Below are 27,624 nucleotides of genomic sequence, written 5' to 3' on the forward strand. Positions count from 1 at the left end.
AGAGATGAGTGGTGGTAATTATTCCACTCTTTCCAATGCTGGTGTTTCTCCAGCTGGAATAAAGTCCCCAAATTTGAGCTCCAAACCATAAAAACTGAGGAAGCATACAGAGAAAAGCACAAGAGATTAAAAATACTGGAAAATATCCTACAAGGAAAGACTGCAATTGTTTTGTTTACAACGCACAGAAACAAATCTTTCATTAAAACTTATGTCAAAGCCATATGCCAAGAATACTGTGTACCTCATCTTGGGTGGATTTTAAGTGATGTCTCAGGTCACTTCCAGGCCCCATTTCTATGATGCTCTTCCTGAAATATTTCCAAGACAAAACAAACCCCCCAACTGAAAGTCTTCATTGTATAAAACAGATGTAGAAGCAGAAAGGTTTAAAGAACAGACTTGCAAATGGTAACAACCAAATGAGGCAATGCATATAATTAAGAAGTAAAAACAAACAAAAAAACCACCCCAAAACCCCCTACTTAATCTGTATGCAATCTAAAATTAATCTATATTAACATGCTTCTCAAGAGAAGCATACACCATGAAAAGATATCACAGAAAAAAATAAACAAAGAGCTTCCACCCTTGATATTAAGGGAGCAATTACTCCTGGTGTCCCTACATATCACAGTAATCAGAGAAATGGGAAAAAAATGGAAAAAAAAAAAGGTAAAAGAAGAATTCAATTCAGATTTAGCATTTAGTAATTGAGGAAAAGCCTTCTTTTTCAGCTGCAGAAAAAAATCAAGATGAGAATACCTGACTTCCAAACCAGCCAAGATGTATTTAGTATCACCTAATAATGACAAGGACCTAAGAAGATTCAGAAAAAATATTTAAAAATGTTTTGGAACTCTGGCACTGACCACAGTAGATGGAATTACAGTAGGCTTCTTAAGTGCAGACTAATCAGGCTTTCCACAGGAGATCAAATGCCTGCATTAACTATCAGAAATTGCAACCCACTTTCATGGGGCTATGATTAACTATGAATAATCTTTACAAAACTTTTTTTATGAAATCTCTTTCAGTTCAGTGAAATCTAAGAGGCACTTGAAATTACTTCACTTGTACAGACTATATATTATCTCTACTGGAAACCTGCATGAAAAAGTTCTCCCACATGTACCTACAAAGGAGAGACAAAAGCTTAAACAAAGAGAGACAGTATTGCCATGGGTTTCTTCGTAGGTCTTGTACCAGTGAAGGAGCTGAGTGGGTCACAGGACTGGATGTCGTGGGAGCTGAATTGTTTACCTGGCTTTGCCATTAACTCAGAACAGCATCAGGCAAAAATCACTAAGCAGAAACCCCATTGCCTTATTTGAAAAATACAGCTAGTTTTTTAAATCCTGCTCAGTCGATGAAGGAAGAGAACCAAATTATTATTACCCTGAGACGCAAAGAGCACTTCTGCGTCTTTGCACCCTGTTTTAAGTAACAAATTCAACATCCCCAGCCAGCAAACCTAGCTGCTCAAAAATAATCTATTAAAGTCCAGCTCTTCACCTTTAAGAATAATTGGTTTTACTTTATTGCATTCTTTAGAGTCTTTAGACAAAGGATGTCTCACAAAATGGTTAACACTAATTTCAGAAGCAAAAGAGTTCACATAAATCCTTTGTTTCAGTACATAAGAAAAAAGGTGAACGCATGCAAACAGGATTGGTCAAGACACTGAGGATATGACAGAGGGATGGAATAAAAGTAGCCTATATCTGTACAAGAAGGACAGAATGTGCAGTGGGCCTTATCCAGGTAGGTATATGGTAGCTGTCACCTGGAATCCACAAAGCAAAAGTGTTAGAGCTACATGATGCATGGCCTACATGATTTGTCACTCTGTGGGCACAACAGTAGATCAGAATTCTTCTAGGACTCTCAGACTGGACTTTCCATGAATTACAAAGCCAGACCGCTGACAGAGAACAAAATTCGCTGTGCCCTTACATGCAGACATATTCCCAGTGGCAAGTCAGAATCAAACTGCAGGTTTGTGGCAGGCAAGTGCATGGGACATGACTGACATGATCTATTTCTATACATCGTCTGGTATGACACTGAGCCTCATTTTCAGCTGATGTAATGATTTTAATGGAATTAACAATAAACTATAAGAGGAAAGGGATGGTTTTATCAAATTATGTGACAAAAGAATGCAAAAGTAGACACATGCAAAATATGCTCAAGAAAATGTTCAAAAAAGGAAGGATATGACCAACAAAATGAATCCCTTAGAACTTTGAAGCAAGGGCCTTATATTCATTTATACACCTTATCCTGATAAGAATCATGCTTTCTCTCCTGTATATAGCACACAGCCATAAGATAAGAACCTGCCAGCTGAGTTTTTCCTGGTGTATTTGCTGTTGAATGATGACCAAACTGTGGGGTGTTTTGGGGTGATTTTTTTTTTTGTTTGGGTTTTTTTCTTTTTTTTTTTTTTTTTGTGGTCTCATTTGTCCCAGCAAGCTTTATTTATTCATTCAAGTCTACCTTCCATAGAGTGGCCTTTTGCATCTACCAACATGTCACACAGGAAAACAACATCATGATTCAGGCTAGAAGCAGAGTTCACTGTCTGCTGGCCCTCAGCCCAGATCCTCAAGTGCCAACGCTTCTTTTGTAAGCCTTCATTACCATAATAACTATATTTTATTAGCAGAAAATTTCAAGCTCTTAATATGTGTCCATCTTTTCATGGCTACAAAATATCTGAAAAGTCCAAGCTTTTCTTCACTTGCTTTTCACTTCAATACCAACACATCCTGGCTGCAACATCAGGCCCCCTTCTTTACAGAAGTATTCTGGCACCCTCTTTCATATTGACATTTTTCTTGGAATAAAACCTGCATCTCAGACCTCTTCACCTTCTTCCACATTATCATGTCCAAACACCTTTTATAAAAATTCTCATATTGTGGCTGTACAAACCATTTTAAGATCAAAGAGTTTGCAGTTGCCTGTAAACAAGAAAAATGCTGAAGATGTACATGAGAAATTGTTTGGTGTTTTCCAGGCTGCATTTTTTCAGTTGAGCTGCTGAGTTTTTCCTTTCAGAATTATGGATAGTTGCTTTTTCCACAGCTTCTGCTTTGGTCACGTGTAGCAACCGCCTGAGACCTCATGCTCTTCAGAGGATCCTCATTTTATTCTTGGACATGCACTGAGAAACATCAGAAATCATAAGACTGCAGCAATAATATTTCAGATATCAGCTGAAAGCATCAGTTCATACACTGATTGTTTTCACTGAACAGTCAATCTATAGAGAACCATCTGAAGAGAAATAAAGCAAAACACAACAAGACAAAACAAACAACCCCTTACATTTTAACACACGTTTTCAACTGGAGAGTGTTTATTAAGAGACAAAAGGGTGGCTCATCATTAATGTAAATATAAATTGATTCACAAGTGGTGACACTTGGGTTTAGAGAAAATCAATGTTTCAGTGTGATCCCACTATAAATACTTGTGCTAAAAAAGATGATCAGAAATGGAAATAGGATCCAGTAATGGAGATAGGACACTGGAAATCTGGCTCAAAACTTGCAAACATTAAGCCCATGCCAAGCAAACAGCTTCACAAAGGAAATCCCCAGTAAATATGCCATATCCTGAAAAGTGTACAGCACTTCTACATCCAGAAGTTCCCCTTCTGACTTGCAAATAGAAATGCTTTTAAACAAAAAAAGAAACAGACTTAGTACAAGTAATTTAAGCCTGTATTTAGCAGCATAAAGAGTTCTACGCAATGACACAATAAGGCATAGCACAGCCTTGCCAATTAGTTGTCCATTTCCAATTTTATGCACTGAAATGAGTGTTCATAAGGACATGGATGGAAATGAAACTCGAATTAAGACATGGAAAAATATATATTCCATCCTCAACTTCCCAAGAATGCTTCAGAAAAATAAGAGTCAATGCCAATACCGCCATTTGAATACCAAACCACAGACAAGGGAGCTAACACACAGTTCACAAAGGAATCTGCAGCAGAATTAGAAAAGGGACTTGCTCCTCATTTGTATCTTTAGACACTCCCAAGATTACATTGTTTTAATCCGATTTATAGTACTGGTACATAAGTCAGCATGCAAGCCTTACTCTATGTTCTAGAATTGTTCGTACAAGCCATCATTCTGCTATGATCTATTATAACACTTGGAGAACAGGGAATTGTAATCTTTGTACCATTGCCAATACGGGCAAAACTCTGCCATCAATAGCACAAAGCTATCCCCTACTCAGGTGGCCAAAAGATTTATTGGCACCCTGAAAGCTCTCCACAAATAGCATCTGTCTATTTGTTATTTGTAACATGGCTGTGCTTGGCTCATACTTGATGGGACCTGGCACAGATAGGATCATGCAGGCTGTGGCTTAAGGTCCACATCTTTATTTTACAGGATGCACTTCTTAGAAGTGGTCTCATTGTAATAAAGCCATTTAATATCATCTACATCAGTATGACAAGAATGTCTTCAATAAACTGCAGAGAAAGCTAGAGGAATTACTTAATCCTCATTGTCTTTGCTTAAAAACAAAAGAAGAGAGCTCACAGTGAAACCAATCTGGAAGAAAACATTCTGGCTTGTGTCTCTCCATGCTTTTTAAAAATTGAGTATGTGATTGAACTGGTGTCACGGGGGGGGAACAAGGGTTGGGAGTCTAAGGTCAGCTTTTTGTATTAAATGAGAACTACAGATAAAGCCTGAGGTTAAAATACTAACATCCCAGGATCACTTTCCAAAGTGCCATCAAAAGAAGTAGGATCACTCCATCTTCTTACAGGTATATAAAGTAACTGCTGAAGTGAGTTTTGTGCAGTACGTTGTGTCAATGTTTTAAGAGCCTAGATGTTGATTATCAGTTCTACAGACGCAAGTCTCACACTCTGGTGTAAAGCTTTGGCACAGTGTTGGGCTATTGCTGCTGTACTGCTTCCATATGCAAATGTGTGCTTCTGACAGCATTGATCCACACTGCAATACAGGCAGCCACTCAAAGTGGCACAGCCTGGGGTATCTGCATGATTCCCTACTGCACAACAAAGATGTGCTCTGGGAGACTTGTAAGAAATTATGAATTTTCAGTTCCTTCACCAGCCACTAATCTATGAGGAATGTAGCAGGGACAGCTAAAGCAAAATTTCTCTCCACCTTGAAGGAAAAACTTAGGAGAGTATTAGTCATAATCTATGTATTTTCCTGATACATTTCTAGGTTTACTGTACTTTCAAAGCTTAACTGACAAACATAATCAAACCTAATTGTCATCCTGTTGTCATGATCATCAGAAAGAAGAAGCAGCTTTCTTTCAAATACAACACCTGATTTCAAGCAAAAGTTTCTCTTTCTCACCAACACCCTCTTAAACAAATTGCATTGGGCAAAGTCAATCTTCAGAAAGCCACAAATCAGACATGATGCAATGATATCCTGTGTCTTTTTTTTAGAGTGCTTCCTCTTTCCTACTTTAAATAAACTGAAAGGGAACACAGTTTTATTCACAGTATATGAGAAATAGTTCAAATAACTATTTCCTCAAAATCTTCACTGCTTGGTAAATGATTGCAAATAAAAATGTAAGAATTCCTGCACATTGAGAGATCATGACTGCTCTTTTTCACTTTTATCATAATTATTCCAAGCTTATATTCAAAATGAAATTTTCAGTATCAAAAAATGCTTAGCTCTTGCAATCCTTGCAAATCCTTTCCCAAAGTGGCAGTAGAATAATGGATTACGAAACACCTCTTTCAGGCCAAGTTGCTACTCATCTCAGATCACAGTGGTTGGAATTTCCTCTCTCATGACTAGCATCTTCTCTCTTCTGGAAAAAAAGCAAGAAAAATCCACTAAAACATTTCCTCAAAGGAGTCACTACACATGGCTCTGCTGGAGGGTCCTGTAACCGTCACTACAGCAGTCTCCAGTGTCTTGGAAATACCACAGACGAAGCAGGGTGACAGATAAAGTCTAACTTCTTCACCAGCACCACAGTGCAGGCACCACTGAGGTTACTCATCTGTGGCCCACGACTAAAACACTGCAAGTAGCCCCAAGAGCAACCAACTGAAAGGGTCTCAGCACTATTTTCTATGACTATTCCATGATATCAAAAATACTTCACATACCAAAAATGGAGGGAAAAAAGTGTTGCCTTCCAAAGCCAGTGACTTACAATGGCAAAAGAAGGCTATGTCTGTGTTTACAATCAGAAATATTAATTACAATTCACCCACATAAGACACACACAAGACCTAAATAGCACTTACACATTTAAAAAATGTATTTGTGGTATAATTTTAATATTATCATTATATCTGAACAAGGAAGATCCAACAGACGAGACATCACTTCTGTATTCTCTAATACCAACTTCTGCAAAAACATCCCATAGAATTCAGTGATTTCTTTGGGATTTTATTAGCTTTTCTTGTCTTTTCCTCTAAACCACTGTACATAAGTTATTGGGTGGATGGGGAAAAAAACCCAAGAGAATTTTTTACTCCCACAGTAGTTTCCCACTTCTTCAAAAATAAACATACCATCATGTTTTTACACTTGCTGTAGGTTCCACTACGTACAATTTTGAGGGGGACGGGGGTTTCCAATTTACATACACAGTGGTACATTGCAGTATCGGTGCTAGCAGGAAGCTGCTCTCTAAAAAAAAGGAAGCTGCCTGCCTGCAGCTTTTTGAAGGCACAGCCTAGTTTAACCCCATATGGGCCCACCTACTTTCCTCCAAAGCTGGGCCCATCCAGTCTTTTCAAGTGTGCTATGCAGTTGCAAGAAGCAGAATAATAAAGTCAGAGTAAGTGTTGATTGCATCCATGCATATGCCTAACTCATAATGCAGTAACTATGAAAGGTCACATCTTTCTAATGCTGAAGGTCAAGAAAAACTTTGCCTGGTAACTGAACATAGATCACATTTAGGCTATGGCATTAAGAGGTTTTCTCTGATTCTCAGGCAAGAAGATGTATGTCCTGCTCTAGACTTATTTGTCTTCTTCACAAGTAGACAGGAAAAGGAGATACCCTACAATGGGAAGTCAGTACCTTTAACATTAGAGCACTTTACACTTTATTGAAAAAAGAAATCTTTACAAGGAAGCTGCATAAACATATCTGCCTTCCCAGTACCCATGTTTACTAATAACACAATCTAAATACAATTGTATTCTCCTACTGTGTTATGTTCTGATGGCATCTGCAGCAGGCCTTGAGGCCTGCCAGAAGGTCTTTGAATTATTTATAAGGAAGTCATCATCATTCTCCAAGTCATTGGAGAAGCTCTCCATATTTATTGATTAAAAACACCAAACCAGAACAGCAACAAAAATAACCCCAAACAAAGAAAAAACTGACTAACAACATTTACACTTCAGTTTCAGGCAAAATCCACATCTGTTACCATGGAAGTGAAGCAGCATTTTTTCATCAACACAGAAAAATACTGTGCCATATGAAAATGAAAGAACAATCAGTTTAAAAATATATTTTTCATGTTTCTTCCTTACTTCCTATATTTCCTTCGGTTTGTATAATGAAAATCATAGAAATCAGATTTTGCTTTGAAAACAGTTGCTTTGCTTTAAAATAACCCGTTAGATTGAGGCCATAGGAGTAATAGAAGTTTTTAAAAAGTTGATGTAAACCAAAAGATTGATCAAGCACTAACTGAAAACAAAATTCATTGATGACATTGAATCATTTTGGAAAATTCAGACTTGAAGGCACAAGTATATGGAGATTTAGTCCTTAATTCCTTATGGCCATGAAGTTAATATCATTCTCATAACTGACAACGTACTTAGTGTAAAATATTATAAAATATTTATAAATGTATCCATATACCATTCTTTGTGCAAATGTGTTAGTTTTTAGTCTGATTTTCAAGGGAAATTAGTTTGGTGTGCTTATTCCACTTGTCTCTCAAGCTCCCCCAATATTTAATTCCAGCAAGTAATTCAAAATTGAAAAAGGTAGAGGTCCCAGTGCTAAGAAATACCTGCTCAGAGAAGAACAACTCAGATTAGTGCCATCACTGAGAAAAGAGCTTCAACTGCAACAGACCTGTGTGGCTGGTGCCAGCCAGCACACTCACAGCTCTATTTCATATTCAGGGACAAAAATAAAGGCAAAACCAGAAGCCTTAAAACTACGAACACCTACACCCAACTCAGTGGTACTAATCACAACTCAAAGTTCAGCTTAGTAATGCAGCAACAGTCAATTTCCTGCAGAAAAGAAAAAAAAATTAAAAAAAAGAAAAAAGAAAATGAAGTTCTACTAAAAATGTATGAGCGTCTGTTTTAAAGTTGGTGTGTAGTGAATTGTCTCTGTTTATTAGAACTATGTGTCTTGAAACAGCTCAAACATGGATTCTCTTCAGTTCATTTTATTTTAGATATCAACAAAATGGGCACCAGTTTCTTTAAATTTTTTATTTTTATGTCATATTTAAGAGAGCTTAGTAGATATTAAACATATCTAACTAATGATTTATCCATTATTCTGATTCACACAATTGTGCTGTCACTTTCCTTTATGGTGCCATGTACATCTCAAGAAGAAAGATTTATTATTCTTCTATCACCATAAATGCACCAAGGAATAAAGTCCTAAATTTCAAAGCTTTTGTCAAACAGTTTTCAGCATTCAATTAATAACCAGTCAATTCAGCAATGTGAATATTACTGGTATTTTAATAGATATTACTTCTTTATGACTGTTGCAAAACTGCTGTCACTGGGGGGCTAGGGTGGGTGTTTAACCCTTTCATTTCTTTTCCTGTTTCCCTTTTTGTCACCAAGTATTTAAGATTCTACCTTTCCCCCTTGTTTGTAATATAATAATTTGTGCTACTTCTTCCTTCTTATGACCCTCCCTTCCCTAAAATTATGCATATCAAATTTTATTCTGATCCTACAATGCATTTTCAGTGGAAAATAGCAGTGTGCTCTGAATAGTAATCAATTGCAACCTCATTTTAAGGGGAAGGAGGCAAGACATATGACAAAAACCATAGAGTGAAATAGCTGGAATTCCACCCCCTGGGAAAGGCTGGATGGCAGAACCACTGTGCAATGCTGCTGTAAAGAAATGCAAAGTAAGTATTATTTTACTTTATATAATTCTTACTTTTTTTTTTTTTAAAGCACTGGTGTAGGATAATTTATACTTAGAGATTCATATTGTCCAGAAGTCACACTGGGCAGCCTTAGACTTGAATAAAATTTATTTCAGACATTAGAAGACTCTGAAGCAGGTGCAGAAAAAGAGAACCTTGGAATTATTTGAAGCCAAACTGTCCACTAAGAAATGCAGGCAAAGGCACTGCACAGTGGCAAGTTTATTGTAAAATTCAATATTGTGGATATTTACTTTCAAAACCCTTTAACTGCCTCCACATGCACACCACCTCCCACCCTTTCCTTCCATCACTTCAGGCACATCTCTGATTAAGGGACCAATTACATGCTCCAGAGTCATCCACTTCACCACCATCCACTTCTCAAATTTCATCTAAACACATCCCTTGTAAAAGTCAAATCCTTCTTATTCATTACTATTGTTCATCTCAGATACCATGCCCCACAGTTGTAATTAAATATATTCCACTAACCTCTAGCTACATAGAACATATTCTATTAGCATATAATCATGTTCCTATCTTGTTACCTTCTCTTTTGAAACTATTCCTCCATGTTTTCTCTATGGAAATTCCAGCTCCATTTCATAATGGCTTGTCAATGTCTTTTGCAATCAACTTTGTGCTTTATTGATTATTTCCTTTGCCAATTATCCAGTTTCCCTAGTTTGCTTTTTTACATCTTTACTTAAATTTATATAACCTTATACAAAACTCCATATAAAACAGAAAACACCTCACCACTGACATGTTATCTTTGTTAACTACAAACTAATATTACCTACACAGAAAAATCCTTTTGCTATTTCCTGATTTGCCCCTGCTTGAAATAATTTTTCACTGTAGACATATATGAAATAGAGATAATTCCTTCTTTTTTATTATTTTACTTATCAGTGATATAATAATATAATGCTATTGGGAAAATTGATTCAGGTTTCCACCAAGAATTAAGTACAAAGAATGGTCAAGTGAAAACTTATTTTTGGGGGGGGGGAGGGGGGGGGATAAAAAACTTTAATTCCAGAGTGTTGGTTCCTAACTGTCAGATTTCCATGGAAAACATTATAAAAAGCTTCCAGGTAGCTTTGCAGGATTTTATGTTTTTCCCAAAAAAGATAACCAAATTAAGACATTTCAGAGATGGCACTTTAAAATCATACCAAAAATCCCACAGAACTTCAGAGACATTTTAGCAGCAATGGTGTAAGAAAGCAGCCAGTCAGAAATGCCTGCCCAAAGCCTACTTGCTTTTCTATGCAACATCTGTACACTCATGTTAACTAGCATGTCAATTATCATAACTCTATACATAGAGAAAAAAGCAAAACAGCCTTCATTTCACTATAGCTCAAGAAGGAAAGGAATGGAAGCTCCCAGTCACTACCCAGCAGCCCAGCACATGACACCTACACAGTGGAAAGCTGAGACTTGAATTTCCTCTCATGTGCTACCTCCTGTAGTACTTTCAGTTTTCTCGGGTATAATTGTAATGGAAAACACAGGGCTCACCACAGTCCCCAGCACGCTTTGCATGCATGTAGACGTGAAAGGGAAGAACTGAAGCAGCTCTTTGCTGTCGTGGCAGCACAAAGCAAGGACAGACTCCAGTGTGCCAGGTGCTCCAGCTGTGAGACTACATGGTCCTTAAGACACCGGTAAGTTTTATACAATGCTGTGCTCTATACTATATATTTCCATGTGCTCCTGGTGATTTAGGAGGCATATACACCTCAGAGCAAACTACAGTGAGAAGATCTCTATGCTAAGTATTGCTACTGCAGTGATCGCAGAGTTAAACCACTGAGAGACATCTAGCTGTACATGATTTAGTCAAAGTCATTCAGTACTATGTTACAGAGAAAGCACATTTAAAATGGTAATGTAGTTTATAAATTCACTGGTTCTTGTGTGTATTGTGTCATACCTAATCGTATGTAACTAATGGATGTCATCCATAAGGAAGATTATGTGGTGATGGCTTTATACAATGCTGTAGTGGAAAAACAGAATAAGTAGTTGACATTTCACATTATTATGTGATTTTATTTTTTTTTTCCCCTTGAGTGGAAAACCAGAAAAGACAGAAACATCAACTTAAATGAAGTGAGATGGTTTCAGTATTGTGTAGGCGGGTTTAAAGTGATACAGTATCCTGAGAGAACCTAAACACAAAGTTAGCTTTCCAGAGATGTTTGAATTTGCTCTTTGGGGTCAGAGCATCCTAAATTCAGGTTTTAGTCCTCAGGACATCAATAATGAAGTTTCAAAGTCAGTGAAAGATAGGCATTGTGTCTCAAAGATTTCCTTCTCAGTCCCTTTTCTTCCAAGTTAACCAATTAAACAAACTGAAAGCAATAACAACACTGAAATTCCAAGAAAAGAAGGCATTTGAATTACAATAAAATATGTTTTCTGCTAGCTTACACAACATAAAGTATTTTCAGTAACCTCAAAAAAAATAGCAGGTTTTTGCATATTACAAATAAAAATAATTAGGAAGTGTGAGTTCTTATTTTCAGACTCATGGGATTTACCATCTTCAGAAAATGTGGTTCAGGAGTGTTTTCAGTATAACTCTTGCTGGATCAAAACTGGTATCCTGGTACTTTACAGGCAAATGAATGTTTCTGCTGCAGCAAATTAAATCCAATCCTACACTGAGTTTCTTAGTCTGGTGAATTTAAGCTTTAAGTGGATTGGTAGGGACCTGATGCACATAAGCCATGCAATCCCTTGAGAAACGATTTGCAAATTAACTAATAAGATATTGCACTGCTTACAGCTTATTAGAAAGAAACACTGAGCAGCAATAGCACATAGCTACTAAGCCTGGGATTTAAAAGCTGGATTTAGCTGTCATGTCCATAATTTTAATGTGTTGGTTATGTAAAGGAGTGAGAGGAAGGTTTAGTTTCATACTAAGGAAAATAAAAAGGCTCTATGGGATGTAATTGCAGGATTAGCAAAAAGTATAAGGCAGCTTTGCACCACTATTTATGTGTCAAGGCAATTTATAGAAATCCTCATATAGAAAACTTCAGTAATTGAAAATGAGATTTAAAACCAGATTGTTCTTAAAGGATGAACACTATAAATTTCATGTCAAAATGTTATGTGTAGGTAATAAACTGCTAAATTTTCACAAGAGACTTTAAAGGTCATCTCCCCATGGAAAAGGAATAAGATATGACAGCTCCTTGAACAATATTGATAGTTCAGGTAGTAGTATCTGCAAGTTTCCAGATATCCAAATGACAGTTTACATGTTCAAAGGATTTCTATGTATAAGAACATTTTGACAGTATTTACTATTCATCCTGAGATGTAAAGTTAAGGGTAAAGGGCCAGAGGAAGCAAATGCTTTGAGAATAATCTAGCAGAGTTAGCACAGGTAGCATCACAGTACACAGATAACACTTAAGCACACAGAAACTATAAAAACAGACAAATTGGGCAGAGAAACTAAAATATTTAGGATTCAGGACAGAAACTGTCAAATCCAATAATGATATACACAATCCTGAACACAGAAAATGAGGTTATTATAAAAATAATCATTAGCAAAGCTGCCACCTCAAAACTAGAATGGTGCAAAAATTTGAGTTTGTGCACCAGAATGCATCAGTAAAGACTACCAAGTTAGCGGCTAAATTTAGGATAAAGAAGCACTAAGGAAGCAAAACACAGGACTAAAGTATTAAGTGTCATTGACTGTAGTCTCAGAGATATGTCATGTACTGGTGGAATACGTGATCTAGCTCTACATGATTGCAAAAAGGGGCCATTAAAAATTAAATATTAAACACTACAGAGGACTGAAGTGAAAGTGCTTTACTTTGAATACTTATAAAGCCAGTGACTGCTGCCTTCTAATTTGTGAAACCAATTTCAGAACTTTCCCACTGAAACAGAAAAAGTTACCTTCTCTTTTAATGCATACAACATGATAGAGGAGCTGAAAGTTTAATAAATGCATAAACAGTTCATTTGAAAATGAAGGTTATTAAAATAAGTGATGTCTGACATGTAAAGTTTCAACTTTTAGCTGTGATGTTCATGGAGATAGATTACCTTCTGTCACACAGCTATGCTTCCAGAAGTCCTTGCACAGCTAGTCTCCTGTCCTAAAGAGACACATATCAACCTTGCTGTCACATCCCATTAGGAGCAGAGCTGATAAAATGTACTGGGATCCCAAGATGACATAGCTTCTTTCATTATGTTTGTCACAATATTGATTAGATTAGGTCTGAAGTCCTCCTTTGGCCTCCTACTGACCCATCACATCTCCTGGGGAATTGTACAGAGTAGGAAACAAAACTGAAAATGACTGGAACAATAGAGATGTTCAAGATGGTTATAGCTCATGGGACTAGGACAGATGTGACAAGCAGTGATTTTTACTAACTACGCATTCTAATCCATTAATCCTAACCTTGACAACTAAATATTACATCATCTTCTTCACAGTAGATTTTCACACAGCCTTTGGGAGTTCAATAGCACTAAAATAACACATCAAATATTTTTATTTCTTTCACTGGATTACATAACAACATGGTCAATGTGCTGCCTAGTTCACTTCACCCACCAAAAGTGTAAGAAATAAATAAAGAGCAGTTAAATTTGCTCTCTGTGGAGCCTTATATCAATTGGCTTCTTCAGCATGTCTATTTTTAGATATTACACACAGGCAGGATAGCTGATAATGTTTTAATTCAGAGAACTATGCAATTGAGCCATATGGCATTCAGCTAATTGTACCAGTCAATAGCTAAAGACCCCTGCACCTGTTCTTACAATTTCAATAGGCTTTACTTACTGGCATTAAACACTTCAAATATAATACATGCCCTTCATTGATGTAGCCTTTGTGTATGACAGATTTAGCAGTTCTGAAGGCACAAAGGACTACTGTGAATTGCAAAATGTATTTTTTTATTTAGACAGAATGGGGGCTATAGGTTTGGTAGTTTTTTTCCTTTTTAAGTATAAGGTCATTTTTTCCCTCTTTCACACATGGGCTACTTTACAAATACCATCAGTAGGCACATCTGAACTACAAGGAGCCTGAGCAGTAAGTTCAGTAAATGTCACTCCTTTTCCCTACACCTTTACCTCCCACATATAACACCTACTCCTCTGACAGCACCAAAACTACGGTTTGATTTTTCTTTTCTTGCAAGTGTTCCCTCCCCCTCCTTATCTTCACACAGCTTTGCAAAATATGACAGATAAGCAATTAACATCTTATAAGTAAAATAAACATTCTTATTTGCAGTAGAGAAATTGTAGTACATCTGTCACAATTGGTAACACCACCCGAGACAAGATGATACGCACTATGATAGCCTGGGAACTACAAGCTCACAAGAAACATGAGCTTCCAAATTTGCTTCTTGTATGCTTCAAAGGATAAAACAACATGAAACAGAACAAGAATTGCATATTTCATTTGAGTTTAGCATAACAGAGCATTGCATCTAGATCTCATTCATTTTATGTTCATCGGAATAGAAAAAATATATCAGGGGGGAAATCTGATATTTTCTTCTACATAAACTGTTATTACCTATATGTACCTACACAAACACAAGATCCAGGTTGCTACTTTGATCCTTTTCACAACTGCTAAACTTTGTTCAAAATTAAGTCCAAGAAATCCTCTCATCCTGTTCTTAAACTGGTCATGCTTCTTTTTCACACAGAAAGAAAAGTAGAGTTTCTCTTAATATAATCCTAGCTTTTTTAAAAATAGAAACTTTTTGTATATTACTGAAAGATTTGACAGGGTAATTAATGTTCCATAGAAAAAGACTTTAATAATGAAGGGGGAGTAAGGAAAGAACAATAATTAATTATGGATTAGTTTAATTAAACTTGCCTTAAATATGTTCTAGGATACTTAAATTGAAAAAGATTCATCTATCTATAGCCATAAAGATTAGTCCAAGCTCCAAAAAATTCAAACAATGTATCTTCATGCTTTGCAGAATCTTGCCTGGGGGTTACTAGTGTGCAGACTTCAATTCAGATTCAGCCTTTATATCCAAAAACTATGGTTTGTACCTTGTGAACGTTAAAGAACCAAACATCTGAGGACTGTGTGGGAACAGCGATTTGACTTTTTTATGCTTTAAGTGCTGAAAATTTGGGGGGCTGGGGGGGGGGGAGGAGGAGTTCAGCCACAATTGAAAGATTTTTCCTTGGAAGGGTACAGGTTGTCTCCATAAGAAGAACATTTAGAAAATCTTTCCCTAAATTATTAAACAATATTCTCTAATTCTGTTACAGTTATGCCCTTGCTCAATCCATTAAAAAAAAAAAAAAAAAAAAAAGCAGCACAAGAGCTGCACCCCTCACACTTTAGAAAATAAGAAAATCCTGAGCACAGACTGAAAGAAAAAAAGTAGCCGTTCCTTAATATCGTAATATACAATTAAAACCAATGTAAAGATTTTTGCTGCACAGAGATATTCTTGTTTTAAACACAGCCATTTATTTTTGCCCAGAACAGACCACAGAAACCTCAGAGGACATTTGTCTTGTAACTCTTTATTCATACTGGCATGGGAAATGTCTTTCCTTCTTCTAAGAAAGTCATATGCAGTATGCATCTGTGGAAAAAATCTTCTGACAACTTTTAATTTACTGTAATGCTTTAAGGTCAAATATTACTGTAGACCATACCTGGCCTTGTCCGCTTCTTCATTCCTATGTCTTCATCCTCTTTTCTGCATTCCCTCCTTACACATATTACTTTCCCAGATCATCTGTGTCTCCTGCTGTTCCCCCAAGCATGTGCCTGCTCTCTGCCTTGTTCCCTTCTCCTTACTAACCCAGTCATGTGGTCCAGCTGTCTTCTGTAGCATTCTAAAGTACTCTCCTCTCCTGTCAATTGTTGGCCACTTCATTATCACTTCTGGGTTTGGATACTAGGAACAGAATTTATTCTCGTTCCCTGCTTCCCTTCATCCCCCATCATCTGGCCTAGATGAGCTAGACTTGCATGCACAAGCGTTTACGATCTTCAGCTCTGTCACCTAGTAGTTTAGAGTGTCGAAAGAAGCAGCATTACCTGAAGGCTGTAAGTTCTTGTACTGTGTAGACCACAGACTGCAAAAGAAATAGACTTGACATAGCTGGTTTTACTTGATAGTTTCTAATTTCTCTTTCCTTTACAAGAACAAAAAACTAAGACATCCTAAAGTTTGCTACTTTGCAAACTTCAGGAGGCCACAAAAAGAGGATGGAGCTGCAAAAATCAATGTCATACTTTTGGACTATGCACAGTTTGCTTGTGCTGGGGTGTTTTCCTCTCCCTGATGACTGTTTCAGTCAGAGAGTCTAAGGTATAAACATGTACCCTGCCCATACTCCCTTCTCACCTTCAGAGAAAGAGCTTGCAAGTCAAGCTTTAAAAGTACTATAGAGCATGTAAAAAGAAGTGTACAGGAACCCACTTGTTTGAAATTGCTGACACTTTGGAGAATGAAAGAAGCTTAAAATCTCCAGGGCTCCAGCCCTGGAGGCACAAAAAAAAAAAAAAAAAAAAAAGAAAAGAAATATAAGAAAAACTGCCTATCTCTGTATATAGAAGTTCATATATTTAAGTCCCTGGAGAAAGTAAACAGGTTAGGAAACTGACAGTGAAAAATAACTGATTGAAAATAAGTCTGATTTTCTGATATAAGTTTTAATTCTGTTTTTAAAATGAGAAACATTTCTTAAAATGAAATAACCTGCAAAAGCAATACCAAACCAATTTAGCCACTAAAGGGCAAGAAGTTAGTAAAATACAGGCTAGGAATAGTCTGGCTGAAGCTTCATTTGCTTACAGGGACTGGGCATGTTTATCATCAGTGACAGGCATCCTATTACATTTTTTCCCACCAAGCAATAATGGAAAAGAAAATTACTACTTTTTCTCTTTTTTTTCTGTTTTTAATGCAAGTAATAGATTGTCTTACAGCACAGATTAACTGTATCCTAAAACTAATACTGTAAGTCTCTCAGTAATACACACTCTCAGTTTTCCAGAATATACTAAAATAGCCATAAAACATAAAGGATAACATTATGTATTATATCATATGCTGATGATGCCTGAGAGGTAAAGCTGAATAACATCTATCACTAGCTTTGATAATGATTTGAAAATTGAAGAGTAAGCCTGCACTACTTGTAGAGAAGGAAGATGGGCAAGTTAGGACAGCAAAGCAACAGGTGAATGTTTTGCTACCCTGAGGTGGGGTATGACTAGACCCCAGTTATCTCTGCAGCGCGCCCAGGACACTGGGAGATGCAAAGACTGTGGGCAAATTACAGCAATTTCCAGGTTTCTCTGACTTGAACTATGGGCATCTATATGTGTTTCAGAACCGCAAAACAGACAGCAGTACTGAATGCTTCCCAATTCTAGCCAGAATCTAGTTTGGACACAGTATATATATTACCTTCTCCCACACCTTTGGACCTTACTTTTGCCACAGAAAAAGTGCTCTGAAAACAGTGTTTGCATATTTAAATGAGAGAAGGAACTGGTATCCCTTACATTTTACATTTCTAAGGGGTCTTAAGAGAGAAGTGAGGATGCACAGTAAATAGCAGAAGTTTAGAGAGTGGACTGTAAGCAACTAAAGCTTTGCTTCTTGCAAAACTATAGTCAGTGTGATAAATGGTTCAGGTATTAAAGTGCAATAGCTTTCCCTGTAGACTGGTGATATCCAGGAGACAAGAGTCATTGAATGAGAACATTAAATTTGATTTGTATATCCTAAAGAGATAAATAATAATCTCTTAATTTAGATAGGTCTCTCTATAAAAGTAGCATCTTTCCATTTTGATCAAAAATTCAGCAAGGAAAAGTAAATAAAGAAGTCAGGCTGTCTAAGAGCATGAAAGAAAGGGAGAATCTGCATGAAGCAGTCCTCTTGTGTAATTAATAACAACAAATTGATGTGCATTACATCTGCTTAGTGCTTTCCAATATTGTGACTCAGAACTGCACTGTAAAAGCTGTACACTCCGCTAACAGCTCCTCTCTTAAAGACTTTTTTGTGCTGAAGGAAACTTGTCAATGGACTGAGTAAAGAGGGATTTAGAGCTTCAGTTATGGTTGAGCAAAAGATAACATTTCAGAAACTTTGGGGGTTGAAGAGTTCAGCCTAACTACTTCATACTTTCTCACCATTCAGACCAAGCAACAATCATCAGACATTTGATGACTGTCCTTAATTTTTAGGGAACAGATTCTAGCAGGCTACTGACTTGTTAAAGAATACAGGGAAATCCAGAAAAATGAAGGTTAAATGCAGAGTACACACATGGATGGATGAAAACCAGCACAAAAACAGTGCTCCAGGCAGAGGTGCCCCTACCAGGCTCTCCCCTTGCTGGTGGCTTGGTAAAGCTTGTTCTGATGACAGCAAGCTCATATTTCACCACAAGTTTAGCAATACTGTCCCTACCATAGTCACTGATTAATGCACTGACCCTTGACTCATTAACCTCAGCAGTAACAAAACAAAAGGCAAAGGCTCACAGCCCCAGATTTTAAATTGGTTTAAGGATGGACCTTCCTGTGTGGCAATGGTGGGACTTGCAGAGCTGTCTGTGTGAATAAACACAGGCCTTTTTTACCCCCTCCTTAGCCTTTTCTGAAATTTAGTAGGCAATAGAAAAGTAAATAGGTAACTGTTCCAACACAACCTTAAATAATTCAAAGGATCACATTCTTTGCCTACCTGAAAATCCAGAGCAGCCCACGCAACAGTAAACAAAATTTACTCAATTCTAAAATAATAAGAATAGAGAAGATAGATGACAGTAAGATTTAATCTAGTTTCTATTGGGCAGAATTTAAAAGAGCCTGAATGCCTCTCTCAGACAACTGAAATAGGAATGCAAGCTCTAAATAAACTTCTTCCAGGCACAGCTGCAGCGAACAGTTCACAATCCAGCAGACACTGAAACGTGCCATTTGCTGTGGGCACAGTGCAGTTTTAACTACTGCAAGGAGCTCCAACTATGCCTAGGAGTTTTGCTCTTCATGGCAAGCCCAACTGGAAAAACCCTGAAAAAAAGCAGGTCATTGCACCATAATGGGCTTGAACATTTCATGTCCTTGCAGAGGTGGGAAGCCAAGCAGGGCTACAGAATGGAAGTCAAACGTTCACATGACACTGGGGGCTTAGGGAAAAGGAGGAGGCAACTGGTGGAAGGTCAAGGCCACACATACCTTCCTTCTACCTCCATGATTCACCTAGTGTGTGTCCCAGGTCAGCTACTTCCAATTCTGCCTTCTTCAGTTTCCCCACACACTACACAGAGAGGCTAGGGACTGAACTCAGGATACCTGGTTTGCTGCATCTTGCTACCTGGTTTTGGCACAGTTGCATAAAGGGGCCCCACGGCAGTCCTGCAGGACACATGCACACACAGATCAGTTGCTGATAGGTGTGTTGTGAGAATTAAGCTGGAGTTTCAGTGGCTTGTATGAAGTACAAGGGAATACTAGGTACATTTCAAAGCAATGCTAGCGCCAAGCAGTGAGAGAGGATTTTTATGCTTTAAATGCTTTGCTTTCCTAGTTTTCCAAAGGGCAGAGAGTAGAAAGTAATGCTGCGAGGCTGCACATCAGGCTGGGAAGCACTGGAGCATGAGGCTCTGTGGAAGTGTGAGCTCCCCAGGCAGGGCAGAGGAGCACAGCAGCCACCCCAGGAGCCTGGTTTTAGGAGTGCTGGAGTTCACAGCCGGAGCACAGTGCTGGCAAGCAGCAGCTCCCTTCCCTGATTTGAAATGACGGCAAGGAAAGAACTGCTTGCTAGTATAAAACAAGCCTGGAGAGCAGAACTGAACGCTTCCTCTCTGCTGTGCAGGCTGCTATGAACATGCCAGCAGGCACTACCACTGAACAGCTGGGAGACTTGGCATCAAAAGGAGCACAAATACGTAGCCTTAAGGATATTCATCACTGACACCAGGAACAACCTATGTGCCAGTGCCTGAGTCACAACAAACCAGCACTTTGGCAGATTTTAGAGTCGCTTACTGTAGTGATGTGCCTTGCAATACACCAACTTATTACTGCCACAATACTACTGACCTCCACTTGGGGCACCGTCATACCCACGTTCTGACCCAATTATTTTCAATCCTCAATTAAGTTACTTTAAGCATGAAAAAAAAAAAAAAAAAGAAAGGAATGGGAGAAGAGGAAAACAGTTGTTTGTGCCTATAGTCTTACAGTCGTATCTGTAATTCCAATCACAAATTCTTCTCTTACATGATTGTCAGGCAGAGAAAGCTACCGCCAGTACTTCATACCCTCGTTTTGAGCACTCACAACTTCTATTTAAATTAGCAAGCAATCAGCACCCACAGCAATTAATATCACATACACAGAACTCCAGTTGTTCAATCTCTAGTTGTTCTTCTCTCTCATGAAAATGTTTATTACAAGGGGTTTGTTTTGACAAGTTCTCTCTTTTTTATTCAAGAATTCTATGTACTTTTCACTGAGTTTTAAAGATTGTCAGTTTCAGTTAGTCATGATATACTTGAGGTGTACACACTATCAATATAAAGCAACAAACAGAGCTCAAAAATTTGTTTCTTATGTATTATGACTTTTTCTCCTAATTCCACCAGGGAAAATAACAGAAAAATCTTCAGTATCAGCTATGTATTAATAAGAAAAAGTAACTCAAGTGGAATGGATCTAAGGACCAACAGAACTCTGAATTGGCCATTCAGTCTGATTTTTGGCCATAATCATTTTTGTCTTACAATAAGAACTGAAACTGCCTGATGTCAAAGGCAATATCAAAACCTCAACCAATACTCAGCTACACTGAATCTAAAAAGCACACATTTCTCATCAATTCCCACTCCTTTTCAATTCACATTCCCACACACAAAGCATCTTCCCCCATACTTGTCACAGCAAAGTCATTTATATTTACATATGCGCTCATAGCAGGAGTAGTACCAAAACACTGCTCCCCAGACCAAGGTATTATATAAGACACCATCCATAGAATAACAGCTGGATACCTGTTCTGTGCAAGCTTGGGCCCCATCTGGTAGAAGTCACATATGATGTCTTTCCTCACTGGTTCATTCTCTCCTTGACAGTAACAATTCCTTCAACAATACAGACATAGCATAGATACAGACATAGTTAAAAAAACCCCAAAACCTTCTTAAATAATCATAGAATCACAGAATCATAGAATAGTTAGGGTTGGAAAGGACCTTAAGATCATCAAGTTCCAACCCCCCTGGCATGGGCAGGGACACCTCCCACTAAACCATATCACCCAAGGCTTCGTCCAACCTGGCCTTGAGCACTGCCAGGGATGGAGCATTTACAACCTCCTTGGGCAACCTATTCCAGTGCCTCATCACCCTAACAGGAAAGAATTTCTTCCTTATATCCAATCTAAACTTCCCCTGTTTAAGTTTGAACCTGTTATCCCTTGTCCTGTCACTACAGTCCCTAATGAAAAGTCCCTCCCCAGCATCCCTATAGGCCTTTATTTCTGACAATATTTGGAATGAAAAACTCTGGATGTGGTGGGGTGTTGAGGTCATATTAATATTTATGATATAAAATTAGTGCAAAAAAGAAAATCAGCCAATAAAGTCTCCCAAACAAAAAAAGCATCACATATGTTAAGATACATGCACATATAGTTAATGAGATTTTTACCAAACCTGAGCTAAGTTACAAGGAGCTAAGAAGATTTTTACATTTTAGGTGGCAATGCAGTCTGGACCAAAAGAGAGAGTAGCAGCTGTTCCAATAGAGTTTTGCATTTGAATTTCTAGGGTTTACTGTAACCCATGCTAACTCAAAACAAAACTCAGCTGGTGTGAACTGAAATAAAAGATTTCACTGAAAACACTATGAGCTTGAGTATCAAAACCAATGTTTGGACCTGCACTGTGCATATGACTAGCAAGCCTTGACTATGTTAGTTTTCCTTGCATATAATTCTAAGACGAATTAATTTTTTTTCACTGAAACCAAGGGTTTTGGGGCCAGGGGAAGGAAGGAGTTAATTTGAAATGGCATCTCCTAATGAGCAAATAAAGATCAGGAACCTCAGAGACTACTTATGCAAGAACAGGGAAATTAGCTTTGCATGTTTGGTTTTCAAGAGATGAAGGGAGAAAAGAGAGAAATAGAAATATGGCCACAGTGGAGAAATTTATGAGAAATGCAACTTGTGTGGTTCAGGCAGCTTCAGGGAGTGCTGAAAATTTCAGAAGGTGAACAGATTCCTTTCTCATTAATGAAGGGGCCCTGACTCTAGATCTGCTGAACTCACTCTGAGTGGAAAGCTATTCAGCTCTCTCCTTTGATTGAAAGCATGAGCCTGTTACTTACGAGCTCTTGGTAGCTTTCCTTTTAATAGAAAGTTGGGGGAAGGGGGAAGAAGATGGCTGGAAGAGAGGAAGGAAAAGATGAGTAGCAAAAAATGCCAGCAGTTGAAAATGGGACTTTGCAGGACAGGCCTTTGGGGAAAGGTTAAAAGCTGACAAGGTAAGTGATGCCTTTTGTGGGCTGTTTTCTTTCTCCTTATTGTTACTAACATGTTAAGATGAAAACTTCTTTGTATCTTCAATTCACCCTTACCCTCCTACTTTTTTATAGTCTTACCAAATTATTTATTACGCTAGCATGGAACTGAAAAAAAAAATGCCAATTTTCAATTTTCTTTCTGATGGAGAGCAGCTGTATTTGAATAATGCTAAAAAATATACTAAATAAATAAATTCCTGACCATCTTCACTGCTGAAACAGGGAACATGCAGCTTGCTGTTCTAAATTGTAAACAGCCGCAAGCTCTCATCAGACTTTGTGTGGGCTTAAAATGTTCTTTTAGTCCTTTGCAGCTGAAAGCTGAACACAGTTTATCTTTGAAAGATTATGAGAGATGATGTTGGGCCATTTGCCATAACTGCATAGGAATGCTTCTCAAAGCAATCAGAAAAGCAGGCAGATAACTTGCCAGCTCAGTTTTGAGGACGGTATTGCCAGCCTGATGTTTCTGCTAAAGGTTGCCTTATTACATTTAAGACAAAAAAATCTTCTAAACTGAGCAGACACCTTGCTAAGAAACTGAAGAGCCAACTTCAAGATAAATCTAAGTACTACCTATGTATATTGTCATGGGTCATAACTTCAGTGCTGTAACATTTGAAGTGGTATGATCTTGATTTGAGAGCTGCCAGGTATATAGGGTATTAATAGTCACTTCCACAGAGACAGTACATCAGACATAAAAAAAAAAAAAGGTAAAATCTTTACCTTTTTATTCTTGCGAGACGTGTTAATGAGAATTTCAATTTAGTACACAAAATACATAAAGAATCTGACTTCAAAAGTCAAGTGTATCATCACAATGTAAAGGAAGGGGTTATAAGGAAAAACAGTGGTAAAAAGAAAGTTAAGGCGATTTAGCTCAGAAATGAAAATAGTGACTTGTGATTGCCAAAAAAAGAGTAATATGGCTTATTGCAAACTACACAGTAAAGCACTACTGTGTTAACTTTACATGTTAGGGTTCACTAGATTTTCAGGTATTTTTTAGGAAACGGGTGGCATTTCAAGACATAAAATTTCTGTGCATCAAAGGCTAATTCAGCAAAACAGGACCTCACCCACTGCACCCTCTCAAGCAATACACAGTATAATTACCCAGCACATCCCAGTGCTTCAACAGCAAATATATTCTAATTCTCACTGCACTTCTAGCCAGTTTCATCTGAATTTGGGTCAAATTTGGACGGGAAAAGGAGGTAACACATAGGAGTAGAAGAAAAGCAAATAAAGGATATCTAGGATACCTGGAAGTGGTGACTGTTTCTGCATAATGGTCTCGCAGCACCAAAAGGAAAGATTAGGTAACAAAGAAAATCAATCTTTACTTGGGGCTTTCTGCAAAATCTACTGAAGTCACTTAGATGACTGCTTTTGACTCCAGCTAGTTTTGTTCTAAGACCCAAATCTGCATCATTGGACATGATTAACTATGGCACCCCTTCTATAAGATAATTAGGAATTGATCATCATTTATTTTTGGAAGAAGAACAGGCAATCACTAGCAAAACAGTGTTTCCTCACACTTTAAAACACACATATACGTATATCACAAGAGCAATGCTGACTGCTGACTTGATGCTCTCTAATATGTGAGCATACAAGACAATCGGAGACATTCCAGTTATCTCCAAAGTTAGGTCAAAATTAGCAATTATGAATAATGTATTAGGTTTTAGTAGCAACAGTAATGCTGAGCAGAATAAAGATGAAGTTTAGTTTAGCTGTGAATATGTTACACAGGTAAGCAACACTCTGCTTCGTCTAACAGATACATTGGAATTGTATATCCTCAGAAGTTCAATTAACAAAACATGTCAAAACAGAGTTTTGTGACAGGTTATAAATTGCTTTCAGATGCAATTCAGATGTTTTGGGGAAAATACTAGAAAACAAAATTTTTTGGTAAAACTTCCGTTAGCTTGTACATGAGGCTGTTTAGAAGAAATAGCCAAATGCCAAACTTACAAAGTTTAGCCATGACAAGTGCAAGGTCCTACACCTGGGTCAGAGCAATCCCAGGCACAGCTACAGGTTGGGCAGAGAAGAGATTCAGAGCAGCCCTGCGGAGAAGGACTTGGGGGTCTTGGTTGACGAGAAAATGAACATGAGCCAGCTTCAGTGTGCGCTCGCAGCCCAGAAAGTCAGCCATATCCTGGGTTGCATCAAAAGGAGCGTGACCAGCAGGTCGAAGGAGGTGATCCTGCCCCTTTATTCTGCTCTCGTGAGACCTCACTTGGAGTATTGTGTGCAGTTCTGGTGTCCTCAACATAAAAAGGACATGGAGCTGTTGGAACAAGTGCAGAGGAGGGCCACGAGGATGATCAGGGGACTGGAGCACCTCCTTTATGAAGATAGGTTGAGAAAGTTGGAGCTGTTTAGCCTGGAGAAGGCTGCGTTTAGACCTCATAGCAGCCTTCCAGTATCTGAAGGGGGCCTAAAAGGGTGCTGGGGAGGGACTCTTCATTAGGGACTATAGCGATAGGACAAGTGGTAATGGGTTGAAACTTAAACAGGGGAAGTTTAGGTTAGATGTAAGGAAGAAGTTCTTTACTGTGAGGGTGGTGAGGCACTGGAATGGGTTGCCCAGGGAAGTTGTGAATGCTCCATCCCTAACAGTGTTCAAGGCCAGGTTGGATGAGGCCTTGGGTGACACGGTTTGGTGTGAGGTGACGCTGCTCATGGCAGGGAGGTTGGAACTAGACGATCTTAAGGTTCTTTCCAACCCTAACTATTCTATGATTGTATTATATCTTACCATAGTGGTCTAGGAATCGATTCTGGTCAAAAGATGCACCTTAGGAGGTTCACTATCCAACACATAGGTGAACACACTAGCCCAGATCCTCAAATGATGCAGTCTATTTCCATTAATTTCATAAAGCTTACCAATTTCCTGAGAATTTTACATCTTAATTAAGGAATAAATGACTTCCAGTAAGTAATACTTCGAGCTGCAGAAGTTATTTTTGCTTGGATGTCTGTGTTATGTTCCAGATAAAGCTGTCCAGCAGGCACTCTACCACTGCCTTATATGCCTGTGATTCTACTTTGTGAATTTTGTGAAAAAGATTGCATCTCAGAAGATGATCATGATAGTGCAGATTGTAAGAACATGATACACATGGTTGCTTCTTTGGCTTTTGCACTCTTAACAGGGACCTGTTTTCCGTTATCCACCTTGTAACTTCATTGTTCTTTCTAACTGTGGGCTATGTGAAGTAAGCCGTTCTGGTTAGGCAATGGCTGACATTTACACTCAGTGTCTTGTTATTGACAGTTTTGGCAAGGGTAAATGACAACAGGCCAGAGATGATTTTTAATGGTCTGTGCATAAAGTTATCTGTACTGTTATTCACAGATACCCTTGTTGAAATCCTGGGTTGCCTTTCTTCACTCACTTCAGTTTAAGTTTCCTAGCATTTTGCAAAACATAAAAACAAAGTGACTACATAAAACAATTCAATATTCTGTAGATTTTAGTTGCAGTAAACAAGCTTTAACAACAAAATGTATCACTCAATAGACTCATTAGAAACCACAAAACAGTAAAGCACACATTTCAACAAATTCATAGAATATGTGTTATAAAAGTTAACTAATGTACTAGCTATTATGAATAATTATCTTCTATATCATGCAATGCTAGTGCAATTCTAGGCTTTCATTTACTTTAGGAATTAACTACCAATAAGGGTATTAGCATATACAATGCTTTTCATTTTTTGTTTTAAAATCACAATTCTATTTCCTTGAACCAACTGCTTCACTTGAACAAACCTTTCTTCAGTTGATGTAGGTGTGAAAGTGGGTAGGCATTTGACTTCATCTACTAAGGGCATAAAGCAGGATTATGCTCAGCTTACAACAGAGATGTTTACAGTGCCAACACTTAAGTGCCTCTATAGTCTCAAATTTCTCCTGCAACACCCAGTTTTTATGCCACTGAAACTGTAGATCCAACAAGAAACAGAGAAGTGGGAATAATGCGATTCCCCCCCCCCCCCCCCCTTTTCTGGGCTAGTCTTGCACAACATGACTATGTCAAAAAATTCCTCAGCCTATGTACCTCAGTGATGCAATGCAGACTGGTATGTAATCATGGGAGATTTTTGTCTATAATGTTTAATATTATTCCCATAATCTTTCTTGGGACAACATAAAATGATAGAATATAGTGTCTCAAGTTAGGTAGAGAACTCTCCTGATAATGTCTATAAAACATTTACCCTGAAAGCACACAATAAAGAATTTTTATATCTCACTGATTAAAATTTTATTAGACTTCATTAATGAATATGAAAAGACAGTTATTTAAGTAACTTAATGCATTTGCAACACTTCATTAAACTAAGCTGTATTTTTTACTCAGGATTAGGCTGTTTGATTTCCTTTTAGTTAAATCTATAGCACAACTAACTCTCAGTGGGACTTCTGGTAAATTTAGGATTTCTAGCTCATCTTTGCCATGTACATTTTCTGTGGGAATTGCTAATAAGAAAAAAGGGAAGTATAAAATGCTCATAAAGAATTAGTCTCCTACACAAGAAAAAAAGAACCAGATTTTCAGTGAGCATTCTCAAATTATCAATCAGTATCACAACACTGATAAGTCATTACTATTAAATGGCTTCATTTGAAGGCAAGGCACTCTAAAATTATTTTATTGAGTATAGGAAAATGTACGAGTACTACTACCTGATCAAAACTCCTATGTAATTAGGAAAGTTAAGGGCATTATGAATAAACTGCCCAGGAAATCTGCCATGACACAGAAAGCTGCTGCTTTTAAACCACCAGCTCAAATACTGCTCAGACTGTGTATCAATTCA

The 27,624-nt window shown here is 37.8% G+C and overlaps 1 protein-coding gene across 2 annotated transcripts in view; it reads left to right on the forward strand.

Annotated features, from left to right (window-relative positions):
* The window catches only part of RASGEF1A (RasGEF domain family member 1A), a 172,237-nt gene that overhangs the window by 109,210 nt on the left and 35,403 nt on the right, over positions 1–27,624 (forward strand). Inside the window, exon 2 of one of the 2 annotated variants that reach the window (XM_061380021.1) lies at positions 9,021–9,135. The exons of the other annotated variant lie outside the window; for it this stretch is intronic. Within the exon in view, the coding sequence (XP_061236005.1) occupies positions 9,094–9,135 (42 nt within the window). The 5' untranslated portion in view covers positions 9,021–9,093. The remainder of the gene's footprint in view (positions 1–9,020; positions 9,136–27,624) is intronic. 2 annotated transcript variants of the gene reach the window in all.

Source organism: Neopsephotus bourkii, unplaced genomic scaffold (genome assembly GCF_033783945.1).
Source record: "Neopsephotus bourkii isolate Nb327-2 ecotype Australia unplaced genomic scaffold, CSIRO-AGI_Nbou_v1 NB_1783, whole genome shotgun sequence".
In the NCBI taxonomy this organism is placed as follows: domain Eukaryota; kingdom Metazoa; phylum Chordata; class Aves; order Psittaciformes; family Psittacidae; genus Neopsephotus; species Neopsephotus bourkii.